Here is a 15,062-nt window from a genome sequence, read left to right as displayed (position 1 = left end):
GCTAGAGCCACCCGCCCCTCCGGACCCCGCGGGGCCACGAACTGCACGTGCGGCGGCGGCCTCGGTGGCACAGCCCTTCCTTAGGGACCCCTCTCCTTCCCCGTCCTTTCACCCTGTCCTCTTCGACCCGCCCCTCCCCAGCCTCGCGGTTTCGGCCGCGAGAAAATGCTTCCTCCCCTCGCGGGTTCCGGATAAACCGAGTCACGCGGGGGCGCGCCGGCCGGGCGCTAGGACCCCGCGGCCGGGCCCAGGGGGGGGCGTGGTGGGGCGGGTCGGCGGGAGAGGTATTTAAATTGGAGCCCCGGTCGCCCTCTCGTGGGTCGGGCTCCCGTGGGGCGGTGGAGCGGCCGTGCGCCTCCTCGGGCCGTGACCCCGGGGTCTGGCGCGGGGTGGGACGGGGAGGGCAGGTTTGCGCAAAATGTGCCGGGGCTGCCCGGGAGAGGAGCGGCGGCCGCGCTGAGCCAGGTAGGAGCCGCCCAGCGGGCGAGGCTGGCCGGCCCCTCGGGGAACTGGCGGTCCCGAGCCCCTCTCGAGCACCCGGCGCGGAGCTGAGCTGGGGCTGGTTCATCGAGAAACTGATCCTCAACAATCCCCCTCCAATACTTTGTGCGTGGGGCCAGGGTTGACCCTGCCTCGGCTCCAGGCTCCTAGCTCAGCGGATCTTTCCTGCGAAGGGCAGGGCGAGGCCGGCGTTCCCATTTGACAGATGGGAAAACAACCGCAGAAAGGCCGGCACTTGCCCAGGGAACACACAAGCCAGTCAAGGGCAGTTCAGGATTTGTCTCTGGTCTCCTACTGCCCTCTAACCCTGGCGAGGGGGCGGGGGCTGGGGGCGGGTCTTCGCATCCCACCGCACCAGATAGCCTGCCCATCTCTAGGGGTGCAGAGGGTGAGGCACCCACCTCTCTCCTAGGGTTTCCTCAGCCAGCCCTCTTAATGGGTGGTAGGACGTGAGGGACCCCCACCCCCACCCTCAGCTGCCTGAAATTCCGCCATCACAGACACATTCCTTTGGGTTAAGGTCTAATTCCCCCGTGGGCTGCACATGTCTCCAGAACGGGGCTTGCCCTTAGTGATTCACTGCTGGCTGGGAACATCTACAGCAGCTCTCCCAGGACCCGACTCTGCCCGTGATCCAGGCTGAGAGGAGGGAGAGGAGCACCCCGAAGCCCGGCACTGTGAGCCTGTCTGCTGCTGTGTGTGTTGGGGTTGGGGGATGTGTGGAGTGGATTAGAAAGGAGATCTTGGCTTAGTGTTGTGGAAACACTTGCTTTAGGAGGCAGACAGACTGGATTCTGATCTCGACTTTGCCATTAACTGCCTATGTGACCTTGGGTAAGTCATCTCCCTGAGCCTGGTTCTCCTCGTGGGCAAATTCTCTAGGAGGCAGGCAGCTCAGCACCTGCTGGAAAAAACACAACACACAGATCTGGGCTAAATCCCAAAACACTTATGAGCTGGGTAACTCTGGGGTAAGTCACTTCACCTTTCTGAGTCTCAGTGTTCTCATATGTAAAATGGAAATTATAGTAACTGATTCACTGGGTTGTTGTGAGAATTAAATGAAATGATATATGTCAAGTGCTAAGAAGAGTATCTAACATCCTTAAACACTAGAGATGGGCTTAATATTAGTAGTGCCCCTCCACCTCATCTCTCTCTCTCCCTCTCTCACACATACACACACACACACTTTCACACACACCTACACATTTTTTTGGCACTTCTCCTCCCAGAGTCCTAAGATGTTTTTTTGCCTCCTCTTCCCTGGGCCACTTGTCTGCAGGCCGGGGGCTTTCCTCTTGAGCACTCCTTGCCTCGCCTGGGCTGCTCAGCCCTGCGAGTTTATCCCTGCTGGGAAAGACAGTATGTGTCCAGGGTACCTTCACGGCCGTTCTATGCTTGATCATCACAACCACTGGAGGCAAACAGTGGCAAAACAGGAACCAGGCTACTTGCTCTACAGATGGGACATGGAGACCCTGAAAGGTGAAGGGACGTGCCCCAGGGCACAGGGCTGGTGAGGAGTAGAGTCAGGATGGGAGCCTGGGTCTCAGTGAACCCAGTCCTCCCTTTTGAGAGTGAGTAGCCCTCAAATTCTACGCACTGTCTGGGCACTGCTGAAGGGTGCCCACCATCAAGGGGCCCCTCTCCTTTGGATGGCAGGGCAGAGTTCCACGTGCTGCAGGGAAGGGCCCCCCTGGATGTTCAGCTGCCCACCTGGGAGATAGGATGGGATTTGGCAGGGGAACAGGAAACAAGAGCCCCTTTGAGAAGGTTCAGAACTAACCCAGGTCCTCTCTTATCCTTACCTTGATAAGGTAAGATATCCTTACCTTATCCTTACCTACCTTATCCTTACCACTCAGCCCTTTGCAGTGGACTGCTACTCCTCACTTTTCTGTTTATTCAATAGATCTTTAGTGAGTACTGCTTATTAGACCCCTGTTCTCAGAATAAGGAATAAATATTAGGAAACAACCAAAATGAGGAAAACAGTAAAACATATGCAGATCTGGGGAGGTGGAGGGAGCAAGCAGGGCAAAGGCCCTGAGGCAGGAGGGCACTTGCTTGAGGAATGGCGAGAAAGCTAGGAGTCGGTGAGGAAAGGGCAAATGGTAGATGGAGTTAGAGAGGAGGTTGTGTACATCTGAATTTTATGGGAGGTTTTCAAGCAGTGAGATTCATGGTCTGATACATGATTTAAAGACATCACTCAGGCTACTATGTTTAGGGCAGACTGCAAGAGATCAAGGTGGAAACAAGGTGTTGCTGGGATCGAGGCCCAGGGTCGTGGTGGTGCCTCAGTCTGTGGGGCGGTGGGCAGATCCAGAATCTGGTTTTTTAGGAAGAGCAGACAGAACCTGCTGATGAGGGGAGGGAGTGTGGCAGGGAGGTAAAGAGAGAGTCCAGGAGAGAAACTGCTTTCTCCAGCGTCACCATGTCAGCGAGGCGCCACCGCGTGCCGATTCTCACTGCCTTCCCCGACCTGCACAGTGTGAGATGGGGCCCAGTGGAGAGTAAGGCCCCTTTGCCCTGGGGACGCGGCCCATGGTGATGGGGGAGGGGGCAAAGGGAAGGGAACCAGGGGCTGATGGGACGCTTGGCACCAATATAGAGCCCAGACTCGGAGAACCAGAGAGGGCTTCTTGGAGGAGGTAACATCTAGGCTGAGACCCAAAGAATGAGGAGGTATTCAGCACAATAGAGGGGAGGAAGTGAAGGTTAGGGGCAGTGAAAAGATGCTTAGAGAACTGAAGGGAATTTGAGGCTTTCAGAACACAGAATAGGAGAAGGGACAGTGAGAAATGAAGCTGGAGGGAAGAGTTGGCGAGGCAGGCACGCTCCGCAAGGGCCTCGAAGGCCTGCTGAGGGGTTTCCACTCAATTCTGAGTATACTGGCTTTCGAAAGGGTGGTGATGTTCTGCTTTTTAAACAGCAGAACAGAATTTCCTGTAAAAGCCCAACCTGTAACGCAGGTGAGAGGAAGAACAGCTGTGGGGCAGGGGGCCCATGGCCCCGGGGGAACCCAGGGAACAGGGCTTAAAAGACACCACTGCGTTCTTTGCCTATCTGAACAAGGAAGGACCTCAGAGCACCCGCCTTCATTTACAAATCATAGCAAGGATGTTTAACAGGTTCTAACAGTAAGGACTCAGCCCATAAAGGTTCTATAAATGCATCTTCTAAAGCATCCCTCAGATTCACAATTCAGCACTTACTAATTGAGCACCTGCAGGAGACCTTATAGCTAGAGGTTAAGGGCACAGATCCAGAAGCCCACCTTCCTGGGTCTGTCCCTTGTTAGTTGTGTGACCTTGGGCATGTTGCTTAATTTCTCTGAGCCTCCATTTTCCTGTCTGCACAGTGGGAATGGTGATCATAAAACCAAGTCACTGAATTATTGGAAGGAATTAAAGAGTTCATAGCTGTAAAGTGTGGAGAAGAGTGCCTAGTACATGAGAGCTCTGTGTGCGACACTTTCATAGAATATGTCTCATTTGATCTTTAACAAAACTTGGCGAGGTTGGCATTAGCCTCAGAAGAGGAAACTGAGGCTCAGAGAGGTGAAGTGACTTGTACAAAGTCACACAGCAGGTAAGTGGAGGAGACAGAGGAAGCAGTCTGGTGTGGGTGACTCTGAGTCCAGTGCTCTTGGAGAGCATTATGTCTCTCCTTGTTAATGTTTTGTAGGTATTTATATTATGGTCACTTCTGGGCCTTTATCTGTGTCCCCAGTTCCCAGTACAGAGCCAGACATGAAGAGGCATTCAGTAAGATGTGGGTGAATGAATGACTGAATGAATGAAACTGACCGACTGAGCTGTGTGTTACCAGCACTTGGCCCAGGTTCTCAGTGAATGAGCCCCTAGCAGCACTGGGATGCGACCTGTCTGGGGGCTTTGTGGTCGCCCTCAACCTCAACCAGGCTGCTCATGAGAGAAGGGCTGGCCCAGCAGGCCTGGGTGTCCCACTGTGCAGGCGGTGGCTTCAGTGAAAGTTAAGGGCCTGGCAGCCTGTTCCTGGGGAAGTCCACGGGCCACAGTGCTGGGGGCAGGGCAGGCCTCCTGGCGGGGCTTCCTGTCAAGGCTCCAGGCCCAGCCTTCAAACAATGGCAGGGACTCGGGGATCAGAAAATCAAAAGAGAAAGGGCAAAATAAAGTTCTGCGGGTGGGGGGATTGAGGAATTCCGTTTGGAACTTGAGCTCAGATGGGGGGCCTGCTTGTGGCCTGTGTGGACCTGGAGTCCTGAGCTTGGCCCAGGGCAGCCCTTGAGGCCTGTCTGCCTCCTGCTCACCTCCTCCATGCTGTCTTCTGCCTGATGGGGCCTTTTGAAGCCCAAATCTGACCGTGTCACCCACTGCTTAAAAACTCCTATCCAAGGTAATGGCTTAGCCCCTCCATCTGGCACTGAAGGCCGTTTGTGATGGGCTACAGCCCTGTTTCCCACCACCTTCACAAGGGGCCCTGTTCACAGCACCTTCAGTCCAGCTCCCGCTGTGGTCTGGGGTTCCCTGAGGGCAGCTGCAGACAGGAGAGGGCAGTGGGAGCCCGCGGTGGGAAGGAGCCTGCAGTCTTACCATCTTCCCCTTTCTTCCTGCCCTCTGCAGAGCCATGAGCCACCAGATTCTGCTGCTTCTGGCCGTGCTGACCCTGGGCCTGGCTACCTCCCAACACCGAGACAAGGTGCCCTGTAGGAAGGTAAGACGCTCTGCCTCATCAGGGAGAGTTCCTCATATCCCCTGCCCCCGGGGGTCCTACTGGCCCAGAAGCCAGAGGCTAGAGGGCTCAGAAGAGGAAAGGGGATCCACTTAATGCCATTAAAGCTCGCATTTACTGAGCACCTACTAGAATGTCTAAATGCCCTGTTTACTATTAATCCTGCCAGGTAAGTATAATCATTCCAGTTTTAGAGAATTGGAAACCGGCTTGGAGAAGTTAGCCTTGTCCGAGGTCATTCACTTCAGTAGGGACTCTATTTCCTCAGGCCATCCCCACAGGTCAGTGGGTCCAGCTGGTTGCTGAAGAATATGTGTGCGTGAGTGCTAAGTCACTTCAGCCGTGTCCAACTTTTTGTGACCCCATGGACTGTAGGACCAGGCTCCTCTGTCCATGGGGATTCTCCAGGCAAGAATACCGGAGTGGGTTGCCATGCCTTCTTCCTGGAGATCTTCCCAACCCAGGGATCGAACCCACATCTCTTACAACTCCTGCACTGGCAGCCAGGTTCTTTACTACTAGTGCCACATGTGACGCCCTGAAGAACATGTGTATGTGTGGGGAACCTGGGGTGGGCAGCTGGGAAAGGCTCTTCTGTCCTGGGCCCCTCCTGGGGACAAATCCCCTCCCTAACTGGGCTCCTTAACTTGAGCCCAACTGCCGTATTCCTGCTGTGATGCCTCTCACTTAGTACTGCCCAGGTCAAATGCCGCCTTCTCCAAGAAGCTTTCCCTGACCCCTCCCAGGCCATCCCTCTTCTGGGCTCCCACAGTCCTAAGCCTCCCTCCTTCTCAACACTGAGCACATGGGGTAGTTGGTAAATGGGTCCACGGCTGACTCAGCTACCAGACCAAGAGTTCCTCAAGGGTAGTGACAAGGTTTGATCCATTTTGTCCCATTTTCCTAGAGTCTGGGAAACGCTCTGAGGTTACTGTGACCCTGTGGGATACAGAGAAAAGAGCTTATCTAGTCTAACTGGACAGCTGGACAGTCACTGAGGTCAAGGCCAGAGCTTGGGCTGGGGAAGGGACAGGCCCTCCAGTAGCCTCATTTGGACCTGGGACTGGGAGCTCATGACACAGAGTTGGTGGTGTTTTAGTCACCCAGTCGTGTCTGACTCTTTTGTGACCCCGTGGATTGGGATTTTCCCAGGCAAGAATAGTGGAATGCGCTGCCATTTCCTTTCTCCAGGGGATCTTCCCAACCAAGGGACCGAACTTGCATCTCCTGCATTGCAGGAAGATTCTTTACTGCTGAGCCACTGGGGAAGCCCTAGTGACACAGGGTGGGCAGCTGCTTTGGGAGGTACATGTGCTAGCAGCCAGGGCCAGCAGCACTTCCCTGGGGTTTGCAGTGTCTGCTGTGGCCACCTCACTCGTGCTCCTTGGAGCCCTTCCAGGGTTCCCAGAATCCAGAATAATGGGCAGAGAAGGACTCAGACATCACCACATGCAGCCCCACATCCTTCCTGGGGCACAAAGCTCAGAGGGAGGGAGGAAGGGCCTGGGCCATGCAACAGGCAGAAGGGAACTGGGTGAGCTTTGGATTTGGGGCAAAGGAGGTAACAGGCAGGAATGGACTTTCTGAACTCCCACAGAAGGCATTATGATGCTTTTCAGTAGTAAAAAGAAATGGCCACATGCCGAGGGCTAGCAAGGGGCCTGCTCTACACTAAGGACCATCTCTCATTTTGTCCTGCCCGGAACTTCTCTTTTCAGCTGAGGAAACTTAGGCTGAGAGAAAAGATGTGACCCCCAAGGTCATACAGACAGGAAGTAACAGATTTGGACCCCTCCCTCCCAAAGTTCATGGTGTCCACTGCCGGGTGACTCTCCCTGCTCTGCTTCCCTTCTGTGTGCAGATAGTATGATGGGGTTGAGTGGCACCCTCTTCCCTCCTAAAAAAAAAAAAAAAGAACCTGGGCAATGGCATCCTGGCACATCAGAGAGAGTGGATAGGGGGTCATCAGGGGAAGCTCAGAACCTGACTAAGGGTGGACACTCCCAAGATCCCTCCCCACATAAGTCACTCATGCTGGGGGCTCGGAGATCAGGGAGCAGTGGGTGCCTCACAAATGGTGTCCTGAGAGCTGCCCTGGCCTTCAAGCTCCTTCCTGGACTGAACTGGAGAGCTGAGCAGTCCTGCCTCGTGGCGGTCCCCTCTGGGCCTCTGTGACAGGGGTTCTGGGCACTGGGCAGAAAGCAGGATTGGGTGCTGGACTGGGCCAGCTTCGTGTCCTGGCTCAACTCTCAGGGGCTGGTGCCACAGAGGACCTTTGAGTATCCAGAGGTGAAATGGAGCTGGGCTTATACATGGGGTAAGCACTCCCCACCCCACACAACACATGTTATGTCTGTGTTCATTTTGTTGTTTCTTCTTTAATCAGGATGGTTCAGGGAGCTGAGAATATGGATGAGGAGTCTATGCCCAGTAGCCCCAGCTGGCAGAGAAGTTGTGAGGGAGGGGGGAGCAAGGAGCCAGGCAGGTCTGGCAAGGTGGCTAGAGTATGAGGATGCTACTTTGCACTGGGCCCCAATGGCAGGGGTTGTCCCTGGGCCTCTGAGTAATGCCGGTCACTGTGCCGTGTGGACTTGGAAGAGTCACACATGCCTGATGGAAGACAGCCGGTTCCTCCTCGCATCCCTCCCCCTACCTTGGGCTCTTGGGAGGAAGCTGAGAGCTGGGCCAGGCAGGGAACACCCAGGCTGTATTCCTACCCTGTCGGCCCAGCTGCTGATTTGTGACCTCATTCAAGTTACTGCCATCTTTAGGCTTGGTCTCCCCATCTGGGAAGGGGGTGGGCTGAACCCTTTGCGCTCTAATAGTCTTTGACTCTGGTCTGAATAAATGGATCGTGTTCAGTCGTGTCCGACTCTTGTGACCACACGGACTGTAGCCTGCCAGGCTCCTCTGTTCATGGGATTTCCCAGGCAAGAATACTGAAATGGGTTGCCATTTCCTCCTCCAGGAGATCTTCCCAACCCAGGGATCAAACCCTATCTCCTGCATTGGCAGGCGGGTTGATTACCACTAGCGCCATCTGGGAAACCCTGAATGAATGGATCATCCCTTGATTGAGTCAGTCCCTCAGACCTGTATTAAGCTGATGATGTCTTCCATCTACTGAAAAATGTACTGAGCACTTTCTGGTGCTCAGAAAGGCCAGGTCCAAATATCCAGTCAATCAAACCCTTTGCCCTGAGCTCACTTTCTAGCCGGTCCACACACAGATAGTCACAGGGAGAAACAAAGGGAAGCACAGGGACTGTGAGAGCCCAGGGGAGGCCCTGACCTGCCCAGCATTTAGGGAGGTCTCCTGGGTGGAGGAGACCCTGGTGCTCAGCACACAGAGTTCGCGATCCTGCTCTGGTTGGGCAGAGCACAGCCAGCACATGGAGCAGCGGGAAGGAGGCTGAGAGGTGGGTGTGGGAGGGTGCAGTGGGCCGTGGTCAGGTGTGGGCTGGGCTAGGGTGGGTTGGGAGAAGATGAGCAGGGGCCACAAACAATGTTGAGCCCTGCTTAGGGTCCTGGCTCTGCCTGGAAGGGGTTTAAGTCAAGGGCAGCATGGTCAGAGTGGAGTTTCTGACAGTTTCCAGGCATTCGGCTGGCAGACCCGTCAGAAGGGGTCAGTGAAGACAGAGAGGCTGGGGTGGAGTGGGCCTGAGCTGGGTGCTTATGGAAGTCAGAGCCTTTGCTGGGAAAGGCTGGGGTTCCTGGTGTGCCGGAAATGACAGAGGGAGACCGCATTCACATGGAAAGAATTCTGGCCCCTGAAGGCACATGTGGTGGAGGACAAAAGTGGGGTCTTCAGTTGTTAGGAGACTGGGGTTCAAAAGCTACTAGCTCTGTTCCTCACCAGCTGGGTGATCCTAGACCCTCTCTTCCCCTCTCTGAGCTTGAGTTTCTTAAAGAGGGGTGATCATGTTTGATGGGCAGGCTACCATGACAATCCAATGAGACTATGGGTCTGAAAATGTGAAATAAAATATAAAATGCTGAAGAGGCATTGGGGAAGGATGAGTTACATTCTGGATCAGAACCAGATGGAGCTCACACAGCAAAATCAGCTCTTGTTAACAAAGAATATGGGTTGGGACTCTGGTCATCTTTTTCCCGGCCCCAACCCCATCTCTGGGGGCCCATCTGGACTGGACCATGGGAACTGAAGCCACTGATGGGGTGGGGGTGGGGTGGGGTAGATGGAGCAGCAGGAAAGAGGTCACATCTAGGGAGTGTCAGCAAGGAAGGCAGGCTCTGGAACCAGAGTTGTGCCCCATGGAGTGAGGGTTCGAATGAGATCTGAGGGTGCGAGACCAGAATTAAAACAGAGGACTAGAGTGGAAAGAGCATTTTTCGTTTTTGGAAACATTTCTCCCAAAGTGGTTTCTAATCTAACATCAGCTGGGTAAGTTTAACTCTGTGGGTCCATAGAAGGAACTTGGGATGTAGAACGAGGAGGCCTGGGTCCCAGCGTGGCCCTGCTCCTCACTGGCTCTGGCTCACTCTAAATGATACGTGGCTTAGTTTCCTGTAAAATAGGATAATAGTCAGTACAGAATTTTTTTGTTAGTACATTTTTCCTTCTGCCTATCATCTGTATTGTCTACCCATCAAAGCTTCCTTGAGTCCCTCCCTGATGCCAGCACTGCTGTGAAGTGAAGTCACTCAGTCGTGTCCGACTCTTTGCGACCCCATGGACTGTAGCCCACCAGGCTCCTCTGTCCATAGAATTCTCCAGGCAAGAGTACTGGAGTGGGTTGCCATTTCTTCCCCCAGGGGCTATTCCTGACCCAGGGATTGAACCCGGGTCTCCGCATTGCAGTCAGACACTTTACCGTCTGAGCCACCAGGGAAGCACTGCTCTATCGTGTACCAAAGACAGCGGCAGGGAGCAGGGTGGGGATCATGCAGACCTAGGCGGGTTAGGCTGGGGTGGAGGACCTGAATCATGCTGGGAGGACAGAAGAGAGTCCTAGCCAAGCCTGGTGGGGGCTCAAGTCATCCTTCCTAGAGGCGAGTGTCGGGTTCTACCTCCTAGGGCATGCACTAATGCCATTGCTCTCCCTGCCCTCCCACCCTCCCCAGGTGGACAAGGAGGTCTGGTGCCAGGGCCGTGGCCTGCTCCAGGTCCCCTCGGTGCTCTCACGGGACATCGAGGTCCTCAACTTATCTAGGAACCAGCTGCGGAGCATCCTGGCCTTGCCCCTGGGCTTCTACACGGCACTTCGTCACCTGGACCTGAGCGCCAACGAGATCAGCTTCCTCCAGCCAGGGGTCTTCCAGGCCCTGCCCCACCTGGAGCACCTCAACCTGGCCCACAACCACCTGGCGGTGGGCACAGCGCTGAATACTGGGGGACTGGGCCCCCTGCTGCACCTGACGTCCTTGGACCTGTCGGGGAACAGCCTGTACAGCGGCCTGGTGGAGCAGCTGCTGGGGGAGGCGCCCGCCCTGCGCACTCTCTCACTGGCGGAGAACAGCCTGACGCGCCTGGGCCGCCGCACCTTCTTGAGCACACCCGCGCTGGAGCGGCTGGACCTTCACAGCAACGTGCTGATGGACATCGAAGACGGTGCCTTTGAGGCCTTGCCCCGCCTGGTGCACCTCAACCTCTCCAGGAACTCCCTCACCTGCATCTCCGATTTCAGCCTCCAGCAGCTGCGCGTCCTGGATCTGAGCTGCAACAGTATTGAGGCCTTTCAGACGGCGGAGCCGAGGGCCGAGTACCAGCTCGCCTGGCTCGACCTGCGGGAGAACAAACTGCTCCACTTTCCCGACCTGAGCGCACTCCCGAGACTCATTTACCTGAACGCGTCCAACAACCTCATCCGGCTCCCTGCGGAGCCACCCCGGGGTGGAGCCGAGGGCCTCCATGCGCCTTCCGAGGGCTGGTCATCCTTGCCCCTCTCCAACCCCAGCCGCAATACCAGCACCCAACCCCTCTCCCAGCTCTTGAATCTGGATTTGAGCTACAATGAGATTGAGCTCGTCCCGGAGGGCTTTCTTGAGCCCCTGACCTCACTGCGCTCCCTGAACCTCAGCCGGAACTGTTTGCGGGCCTTTGAGGCCCAGCCCGGCTCCCTGCCCTGCCTGACGCTTCTGGACATCAGCCACAATGCGCTGGAGACTCTGGAGCTGGGCGCCAGGGCCCTGGGGTCCCTGCGGACGCTGCTTTTACAGGACAATGCCCTGCGGGACCTGCCCCTGTACACCTTCACCAGCCTGGCCAGTCTGCAGAGGCTTAACTTGCAGGGGAACCGGCTCAGCCCCTGCGGGGGCCCAGCTGAACCTGGACCCTCGGGTTGCGTGGCCTTCTCTGGTATCTCCTCCCTCCGTGTCCTGAACCTGGCGGACAATGAGATGGAGATACTGCAGGCAGGTGCCTTCCTCCACACGCCACTGGCCGAGCTGGACCTCTCCTCTAACCCTGGGCTGGATGTGGCCCCAGGGGCCTTGGCGGGCCTGGAGGGCTCCTTGGAGGTCCTGGCCCTGCAGGGCAATGGGCTGGCCGTCCTGCAGGTGGACCTGCCCTGCTTCAGCTGCCTCAAGCGGCTCAATCTGGCTGAGAACCGCCTGAGCCGCCTACCTGCCTGGACACAGGCCGTGTCCCTGGAGGTGCTGGATCTGAGGAACAACAGCTTCAGCCTCCTTCCGGGCAGTGCCATGGGCGGCCTGGAAAACAGCCTGCGGCGCCTCTACCTGCAGGGGAACCCGCTCAGCTGCTGCGGCAATGGCTGGCTGGCGGCCCAGCTGCACCAGGGCCGTGTGGACGTGGATGCCACCCAGGACCTGATCTGCCGCTTTGGCTCTCAGGAGGAGGTGTCCCTGAGTCACGTGCGTCCCGAGGACTGTGAGAAGGGGGGTCTCAAGAATATCAACCTCATCATCATTCTCACCTTTGCAGTGGTGTCCGCCATCCTGCTCACCACGCTGGCCACCTGCTGCTGTGTGCGGCGGCAGAAGTTCAGCCAACAGTACAAAGCCTAGAGAGTTTGGAGGCCACACACGGGCTCTGTCCGGAGACCCTGCTGGGGCAGTGGGGGAGCCAGAGGCATGGAGAAGGGTGGGGACTGACCCATGATCACACAGTAAGCCAGGGTCCAAGACCCTCGGGCTCTCGGTCCCAGCCCAGGGCTCCTTTCCCCGTGTCCTGCTGCACCAGTAGGTGACCCACTTCTCAGGCCGCACATCATGTAGTCCAGCTGTGGAAGCCAGAAGTTGGGCAGTTTCAGGAGTGACAGAGTGTAAGGCTGATCCCATCAGATCTACAGATCTTTGCCAAGCATCTGTTTTGTGCCACATCCTGCCCTGGGCACTGGGGGCGCCGGGGAATGAGACACATCCCTTCCCTCAGCATTGCCCAGTCTGAGTGGGCAGGTGGTTACAGAGTGTGCGGTCACCACGTGGAGTGTGAAAGCCAGGGCTCCAAAGTTCTGCAGCCCCAGCTGGCTGAATGTGGATAGTCCTTCCCTGGCTGGGCCAGGGCAAGAAAGGGGCAAGACCAAGAGGATTTGTCTGAGACATTTCCAAGCAGACTATTTGTCACATCTTCTGATAATGACTTTCAGCTTCTCTGAAACATGAAGAGCTTGTGACCGGAAGAAAGCTGGAGCCACTTGAGTAAGGCTTGGATCCAGTGTTGTTAGGCAGGCTGCGGCAGCTCTGGCAGGGTCAGTTAAGAGGCAGTCTCCCTGGGCTCTGGCCCAGCACTGGACTGGTCTGTTTCCTGCTCTGCACAGGCGCTTTCCTACCTGGCACCCTCAGGTTGCACACATGGGTCCAGATAACTGCCCTAGCCTCGCGCCCCGCCCCCCCCCCCCCCCCCGCCCCACCCCACCGCCCATTCCCTGTCCAGGTCCTGCTCGGGCCTGCTGCTCCAGCTCAGCCCCATCCTGGCCAGTGAGCCAGGAGTGAGACCCTTAGGTTTCTGGTTCTGTTTTACACCACACTTGGCAGCAGTGACAAACCCAAGCCTGCATTTGCCTCTTTATGACAACCCTCTGAGGTTGGTATATTATCCCGTTTAACTAGAGGCTCTGAAAGTCTCCCTCCAGGGATCTCCAGCTAAGAAATGCCAGAACTGAGCTCCAGGCTCACATCCTCCTGCGTCCAGAGCCTGAGCTTGGCCACTGCAGGGGCTGCAGGCTGTAAGAAGGACAGGAAATGGCCCCATATGGCTGGAACGGGGCCAGGGAGCATCTGGGCACACCCACCCACTCTTCTCCTTCCTCTCTCCCAGGCGGGCAGAGAGAAGACGGGCAGCCACAGGCCCGCTCCTCCTCCTGTGCCTCTGTTTCTCTTATTCCATCCTTTGCTGACTAGGTGGGCTCTCCTTTTCTCATCTAGCCCTAGAATTCCCTCCCTCCTTCTCCCTCTGTTGAACATAGCCTGGAATTTGAGACCATTGAGTCCAACCTCCCTGGTACATAGATAGAACAGCTGAGACTTAGGAAGAGACTGGAACTTGCTCAGAGCTGCTCAAGTCAGGACAGAGCCTGTGAAAAAAGGTAGATTCAGATTTCAGACCTCACTGAGGGAGTCAGGGTTGGGGGGCTTGGGGGTTGGACCTGGGCAGTTTCCTTCTCTCTCTCAGCTGTCACATCACAAGATGATGCTGGCTCCAACCTCCCTTTCTGGTCCTTGTCATGCAGGGAATTTTTCCCCCTAGAAAAATGCATAGAAAAATCCCATGCAGATATAGCCCATGGAATCGTGGGCTGTCTGGGGACAAAGGAAGCCCTGGGACAAGCCCAGGACTCTGTGTCATGGTCTTCACCTTCTTACTGTGTTTGGCCTGCACTCAGGCTCACGATGGTGCTCGGTAAAGTATGAGATGATGAAAATGGCCCTCTGTCCACCCCATTTCACAGATGAGAAAACTGAGGCTGAGAGAGGGTCAAAGACTCAGGGAGTCCATGGCAGAGCAGGGCCAGAACCTGGCCTGGTGGCCTGGCCCCAGCCGGGGGCCCTGGTGGCGAATGGGGCAGCTGGTGGGTCCAGTCCTGTTCGGGATCATGACCACAGGTGCTCAGTGCACACAAACACTCTTCCTCAGGCCTGAGGGCAAGGCGTGGGCCCCTTCTCGCCTGATCTTTGAAAACACTACAGGATGCTGCTTTCACCTCCCGGGAGCCAGGCCACAACCCAGGCCTCAGGACCCGCTCTTTGTTTAACCCACATGAATGTATTAAAAATGATTTTGGAGAAATGGTGCAGCCTGCCGGCCTCCTCCTTGCTGCTGGGAATCTTTGCATCCACTGGAACCCTGCCCTCCTCTACTTCCCTTCCAGGCTTTGAAGCCTCATGGCAGACCCCTGGGGAGACAGGCGGAGGACCACTGGGTGGGAGACTGAGGCCCTGGGTCTCACCATCTTGACCCTTGGTGCCTCAGCCACCATCATGCCCCTGCCACACCTCTGTCTCCTCACACTTGGCAAACGCCGCTCCCCATCTGCGAAGAAAACGGTGACTTCCAGCAGGAGCCTGTTAGTACCTCTCTCTCTCTGCAGCTCCATTCGAGTGCTTCCTCTATACCCGCTCCCCACCCTGTCCAGAGGCAGCATGTCCTGGGCATGTCCTGTCCTCTCTCACTCATTTATTTTCTCACTTTGCGCTCCCTTCAGCCTCTCCTCTCTGCTTCTGTCTTCCTCGCAGATTTCAGCTGTGCTCAAGTCTTGCCCATCTTAAAAACAGTACGAAGACCCTTAAACCACTTTCCCCTTCCTTTCCGGACATCATGGGTAAACTTCTCAGTAAAGTAGCTTCCCCTCCCTCCCCTCCATCCTAATCTATTCCAGGCCACTTCCAGCTGCTCCCAGCAATCTCCCCAACCCAGGGCTGAG

At 56.1% G+C, this 15,062-nt stretch overlaps 1 protein-coding gene across 4 annotated transcripts; it reads left to right on the top strand.

Moving 5' to 3' along the window:
- Positions 1-455: 455 nt before the first annotated feature.
- LRRC32 (leucine rich repeat containing 32) lies at positions 456-14,428 on the top strand. 4 transcript variants are annotated; one of them, NM_001193075.2, is made up of 3 exons: positions 456-465; positions 5,112-5,202; positions 10,306-12,207. In NM_001193075.2, exons 2-3 carry the CDS (start codon positions 5,116-5,118, stop codon positions 12,205-12,207), a joined length of 1,989 nt encoding a protein of 662 aa, NP_001180004.1. In that variant the 5' UTR covers positions 456-465; positions 5,112-5,115. The 4 variants fall into 4 exon arrangements, with proteins under 4 accessions (NP_001180004.1, XP_010811056.1, XP_010811054.1 ...); XM_010812754.4 differs by lacking the exon at positions 456-465 and adding an exon at positions 636-1,178 and having other exon boundaries at positions 10,306-14,428; XM_010812752.4 differs by lacking the exon at positions 456-465 and adding an exon at positions 636-1,335 and having other exon boundaries at positions 10,306-14,428.
- Positions 14,429-15,062: the final 634 nt, after the last annotated feature.

The sequence above is a fragment of the Bos taurus genome, chromosome 15 (genome assembly GCF_002263795.3).
Source record: "Bos taurus isolate L1 Dominette 01449 registration number 42190680 breed Hereford chromosome 15, ARS-UCD2.0, whole genome shotgun sequence".
In the NCBI taxonomy this organism is placed as follows: domain Eukaryota; kingdom Metazoa; phylum Chordata; class Mammalia; order Artiodactyla; family Bovidae; genus Bos; species Bos taurus.
The sequence above is the reverse complement of the archived record's forward strand: the minus strand, read 5'-3'. Positions and strand labels throughout refer to the sequence as shown.

What these genes read in the sequence shown, in the direction of transcription:
- LRRC32 (XM_010812754.4), top strand. Translation starts at nt 5,116, where the DNA reads ATGAGCCACCAGATTCTGCTGCTTCTGGCCGTGCTGACCCTGGGCCTG. An exon ending in ACAAGGTGCCCTGTAGGAAG is followed by an intron (nt 5,203 to 10,305) that starts GTAAGACGCTCT and finishes CACCCTCCCCAG; the next exon opens with GTGGACAAGGAGGTCTGGTG.